The following is a 5,934-nucleotide window of genomic DNA, read 5'->3' on the forward strand; positions in this document are numbered from 1 at the left end:
CTGGGATGAACTGGGAGGGCGTTTTGGGGGTGCTTTTGAGGGTCCCTGAGGGAATTTGGGGATCCCTGAGAGGATTTGGGGGAATTTGGGGCAAATTTGGGGTCTCTGAGACGATTTTGGGGTCCCTGAGGGGATTTTGGGGTCTTTGAGGGGATTTTGGGGTTCCTGAGGGGATTTTGGGGTCCCTGAAGGGATTTTGGGGTCTCTGAGGGGATTTTGGGGTCCCTGAGGGGATTTTGGGGTCTTTGAGGGGATTTTGGGGTTCCTGAGGGGATTTTGGGGTCCCTGAAGGGATTTTGGGGTCTCTGAGGGGATTTTGGGGTCCCTGAGGGGATTTTGGGGTCTTTGAGGGGATTTTGGGGTTCCTGAGGGGATTTTGGGGTCCCTGAAGGGATTTTGGGGTCTCTGAGGGGATTTTGGGGTCCCTGAGGGGATTTTGGGGTCTTTGAGGGGATTTTGGGGTTCCTGAGGGGATTTTGGGGTCCCTGAAGGGATTTTGGGGTCTCTGAGGGGATCTGGTGGTCCCTGAGGGGGATTTCGGGGATCCCTGAGGGGATTTCGGGGATCCCTGAGGGGATTTTGGGGTCTCTGAGGAGATTTTGGGGTCCCTGAGGGAGTTTGTGGGTCTCTGAGAGGATTTTGGGGAATTTCGAGGGGATTTTGGGGATCCCTGAGGGGATTTGAGCAAACTTGGGGGGAATTTTGGGGATTGCTGAGGAGATTTGGGGTCCCTGAGTTGATTTGGGGTCCCTGAAGAGATTTGAGAATCCCTGAGGGGATTTTGGGGGTCTCTGAGGGAATCTGGGAATCCCTGAGGGGATTTTGGGATTCCTAAGGAGTTTTTGGGATCCCTGAGGGGATTTGGGTCTCCCTGAAGAGATGTGAGAATCCCTGAGGGGATTTTGGGGATCCCTGAGGGAGTTTGGGGGTTCCTGGGATTTTGGGGTCTCTGAGGAGATTTTGGGGTCCCTGAGGGAGTTTGTGGGTCTCTGAGAGGATTTTGGGGAATTTCGAGGGGATTTTGGGGATCCCTGAGGGGATTTGAGCAAACTTGGGGGGAATTTTGGGGATTGCTGAGGAGATTTGGGGTCCCTGAGTTGATTTGGGGTCCCTGAAGAGATTTGAGAATCCCTGAGGGGATTTTGGGGGTCTCTGAGGGAATCTGGGAATCCCTGAGGGGATTTTGGGATTCCTAAGGAGTTTTTGGGATCCCTGAGGGGATTTGGGTCTCCCTGAAGAGATGTGAGAATCCCTGAGGGGATTTTGGGGATCCCTGAGGGAGTTTGGGGGTTCCTGAAGGGATTTTGGGGAATTTGGCGGGAACTGGGGGATCCCTGAGGGCATTTGGGGTATCCCTGATGGGATTTGGGGGATTTGGGGGATTTCTGAGGGGATTTGGGGGATCCTGAGGGGATTTTGGGGTCCGTGAGGAGATTTTGGGGTCACTGAGGGGATTTGGGGAGGTCTCTGAGGGGATTTTGGGGTCCCTGAACAGATCTGATAATCCTTGAGGAGATTTGGGGGATTCCTGAGGGGATTTTGGGGTCTCTGAGAGGATTTTCGGGATCCCTGAGAGGGATTTTGGGGGTCCCTGAGGGGATTTGGGGTCCTTGAAGAGATCTGAGAATCTCTGAGGGGATTTTGGGGATTCCTGAACAGATTTGGGGTCCCTGAGGGACACTTGGGGTCCCTGAGAGGATTTTGGGGATCCCTGAGGGGATTTTTGGGGTCCCTGAGGTGATTTTGGGGGTCCTTGAGGGGATTTATGGATGCCTGAGGGGATTTATGTGTCTCTGGAGGGGATTTGGGTGTCCCTGAGGAAATTCGGAGGGTCCCTGAAGGGATCTGAGAATCCCTGAGGGGATTTGGGGGATCCCTGAGGGGATTTTGAGGTCCCTGAGGGGATTTCGGGGATCCCTGAGGGGATTTATGTGTCTCTGGAGGGGATTTGGGTGTCCCTGAGGAAATTCGGAGGGTCCCTGAAGGGATCTGAGAATCCCTGAGGGGATCTGGGGGATCCCTGAGGGGATTTTGGGGTCCCTGAGGGGATTTCGGGGATCCCTGAGGGGATTTATGTGTCTCTGGAGGGGATTTGGGTGTCCCTGAGGAAATTCGGCGATGCCGCCGCTCGTTTGTGCGCTCCCGGGAACACGAGGGGCGTTTCGGGGTCGGTTTTTGGGGGGTTTCCCAGCGGGATTTTTGGGGTTTTTTTTGGGTTTCGGGGGTTCCGAGACTCACCCCTGCCTGGCCACGGCCCCCAGCGCTCCCGCCACCTCCGGCACGCAGTTCAGGTCCCGGCCTGAGGAGACGCGAGCGGCGCCCGCCGCTCCCGGCCCCGCCGCCATCGCTGCGCCTCTGCTCCCGCCCCCTCCCTGAGGAGGCTGCCAATCAGCGGCGAGCCCGCCTCAGGCGCAGCCAATGGAAAGAGGAAGGGGTGCTGTCAATCAAAGCGCAGCTTCCGGCAGCCAATGGGAGAGGGCGGATAGGTGTCAATCACGGCGGAGGCGGGAAAGCGACAGCCAATGGGAGCGCGGTGCTGCCTGCCAATCAAGGCAGTGGCGGGAGGGTTAACCCCGCCCTCCGGGAGTGTGAGCGAATAGGAACGCGCTCTCGGCTGTCAATCAACGCAGAGGGCGTTGAGCACGCCCTCAAGAGCCTCCGAGCCAATCAGAGCACTCTGCCAGCCGTCAATCATGACCGATTTAGGGTCAGGGGGCTTGTCCTGCCTGCCAATCACACCCTGCGAGCCAATAGACGAGCGCTACGAGCTGTCAATCACTCCCGCCGCTCCCTGTCAATCACCCCCCCCACACCCATATAAGGACAGAGGCGGAGGCAGTGGGCGGTGCCGGCGGTATTTTAATGAGCTGCGGTGACGTCACGGGGGCGGGGGGCGGAGCTGGCGCAGGGCCCAGCCCTTGCGGGCCAATTCCTGCCGGATCTGCCCCAATTCCAGCGCCAGCGCCCGGAACTCCGGGCCCAGCCCCCTCAGGGCCGCAAGCTCCGCCTCCAACATGGCGGCCTCGGCCTCGGCGGCGCGGAGCCCCTCAGAGAGCCCCGCCCTGGAAAGGGAAAAGGGGCGGGGTTATGCTAATGAGGAGAGTCAGGGCAAGGGGGTGGGGTTATGGTAATGAGGGCAAATATGCTAATGAGGCATCGTTGCGGCAGCGAGGGGCGGGGCTTCAGTGTGGTATGTTAATGAGGGGTAGGGCTGGTCGGTGTTATGCTAATTAGGGGGCGTGGCTCTGCACCAGTGCCATTATGCTGATGAGAGAGCCGAGATTTCCGTTATGCTAATGAGTGGGTGTGGCTATGGCAGGGAGTCTGAGTTATGCAAATGAGGGGGGGCACTGATCAGCTTATGCTAATGAGGGTGGTGCTGGGGTTATGCAAATGAGGGACGGTGAGTGGGATATGCAAATGAGGGGGTGTGGCTACAGCAGTGAGGGTGATGCCAGCTTTATGCTAATGAGGGGGTGTGGCTATGTCAGCACAGGCAGCGCTTTTATGCTAATTAGGGGCGTGGCCATGGCTATGAGGGCAGGGTTTGTGCTATGCTAATGAGGGGGGCGTGGTCTCGCACCTGATTCGCCGGTGGGCGGCGATGGTGGGGGCGGGGTAAGTGTCCAGCAGGATCTGCAGCTCCTCCAGCCTGATGAATATTCATGAGAGAGCAAGGGGGCGGGGCCAGGGGCTGGGAGGGACTGGGAGGGACTGGGAGGGACTGGGAGGGAACTGGGAGGGACTGGGAGGGGACTGGGATGGACTGGGAAACCAGTATGGACCAGTATGGACCAGTATAAACCAGGACAGACCAGTCCCGCCCCTTACCACGTGCATGCAAATGACATGCAAATGAGGCCCTGCCCACCCTGACCATATGCAAATGACATGCAAACAAGGCCTCACCGCTACCTCATCACACGCCCCCTCCCAGTCCAAACCAGTCCAAACCAGTAACAAAACCCAACTCCAATTTCCCCCCTTTTTTAACCCTTTTTTCCCCATTTTTGGGCCGTTTTTCCCCATTTTTTCCCCGTTTTTGCCCATTTTCCCCCCGTTTTGCCCCATTTTCGCCCCTCCCAGTCCAAACCAGTCCAAACCAGTACCAAACTCCAACTTTAACTCCGATTTCCCCCATTTTTAACCCTTTCTTCCCCATTTTTAACCCTTTTTTCCCCATTTTTGGGCCGTTTTTGCCCATTTTTTCCCCTTTTTTCCCCATTTTCCCCCGTTTTTCGCCATTTTTTCCCCGTTTTTGCCCATTTTCCCCCCATTTTGCCCCATTTTCGCCCCTCCCAGTACAAACCAGTCCACACCAGTTCCAAAACCCAACTTTAACCCAAATTAGCTCCCCATTTCCCCCCATTTTTAACCATTTTTTGCCATTTTCCCCCTTTTTTAACCCTTTCTTCCCCATTTTTACCCCTTTCTTCCCCATTTTTGGGCCGTTTTTCCCCATTTTTGGGCCGTTTTTCCCCATTTTTTCCCCGTTTTTGCCCATTTTCCCCCATTTTTCCCCCATTTTCGCCCCTCCCAGTACAAACCAGTCCAAACCAGTAACAAAACCCAACTTTAACCCAAATTAGCTCCCCATTTCCCCCCATTTTTAACCCTTTTTTCCCCATTTTTCCCCGTTTTTCCCCATTTTTTCCCCGTTTTTCCCCATTTTTGGGCCGTTTTTGCCCGTTTTCCCCCCGTTTCGCCCCATGTTCGCCCCTCCCAGTCCAAACCAGTCCAAACCAGTCTCACCCGGGGGTACTTGCAGCCCAGCCAGTGCAGCCGGTCCCGCAGGCGCCGCTCGCGCCGCCGCTCGGCCTCCAGCAGCTCCCGCAGGTTTGGGGCCAATTTGGGGCCAATTCCGGCGGTTTTGGGAAAAACTTCGGGGTTTGGGGGCAACTCAAGGAAACGTTGGGGGATTTTGGGGAGGTTTGGGGCGGTTTTGGGAAACTTTTCGGGGTTTTGGGGGGGGATTTGGGGGATTTTGGAGGGAAATTGGGGGGTTTTGGGTGGGTTTTCAGGGATTTTGGGTGGATTTTGGGGGTTTTTGGGTGGAATTTGGGGGATTTTGGGTGGATTTTCAGGGATTTTGGGTGGATTTTGGGGGATTTTGGGTGGATTTTCAGGGATTTTGGGTGGATTTTGGGAAATTTTGGGTGGATTTTCAGGGATTTTGGGTGGAATTTGGGTGATTTTGGGTGGATTTTCAGGGATTTTGGGTGGATTTTGGGGGATTTTGGGTGGATTTTGGGACATTTCAGGTGGATTTTGGGAAATTTTGGGTGGATTTTCAGGGATTTTGGGTGGAATTTGGGTGATTTTGGGTGGATTTTCAGGGATTTTGGGTGGATTTTGGGGGATTTTGGGTGGATTTTGGGACATTTCAGGTGGATTTTGGGTGATTTTGGGGTGAATTTGGGGGTTTTCGGGGTGAATTTGGGTGATTTTAGGGTGAATTTGGGGGTTTTTGAGTGGATTTTGGGGCATTTCAGGTGGATTTTGGGTGGTTTTGGGTGGATTTTGGGTGTTTTCAAGTGGATTTTGGGTGATTTCGGGGTGAATTTGGGGGTTTTTGAGTGGATTTTGGGGCATTTCAGGTGGATTTTGGGTGGTTTTGGGTGGATTTTGGGTGTTTTCAAGTGGATTTTGGGTGATTTCGGGGTGAATTTGGGGGTTTTTGAGTGGATTTTGGGGCATTTCAGGTGGATTTTGGGTGGTTTTGGGTGGATTTTGGGTGTTTTCAAGTGGATTTTGGGTGATTTCGGGGTGAATTTGGGGGTTTTTGAGTGGATTTTGGGGCATTTCAGGTGGATTTTGGGTGGTTTTGGGTGGATTTTGGGTGTTTTCAAGTGGATTTTGGGTGATTTCGGGGTGAATTTGGGGGTTTTTGAGTGGATTTTGGGGCATTTCAGGTGGATTTTGGGTGATTTTGGG

At 54.5% G+C, this 5,934-nt stretch overlaps 1 protein-coding gene across 1 annotated transcript; it reads right to left on the reverse strand.

Annotated features, from left to right (window-relative positions):
- Positions 1-100: 100 nt before the first annotated feature.
- Positions 101-2,695, reverse strand: LOC120506325 (DNA-directed RNA polymerase II subunit RPB1-like; the record flags this gene model as incomplete). The annotated part of the gene is made up of 4 exons (XM_039717737.1): positions 2,627-2,695; positions 2,498-2,540; positions 1,492-2,381; positions 101-154 (listed from the first exon to the last, which is right to left on the reverse strand). Coding segments are annotated over exons 1-4 (1,056 nt in total), but the record flags the coding sequence as incomplete, so codon positions are not given.
- Between the last annotated feature and the right edge of the window lie 3,239 nt (positions 2,696-5,934).

Source organism: Passer montanus, unplaced genomic scaffold (assembly GCF_014805655.1).
Source record: "Passer montanus isolate IOZ18808 unplaced genomic scaffold, ASM1480565v1 scaffold1021, whole genome shotgun sequence".
Lineage (NCBI taxonomy): Eukaryota > Metazoa > Chordata > Aves > Passeriformes > Passeridae > Passer > Passer montanus.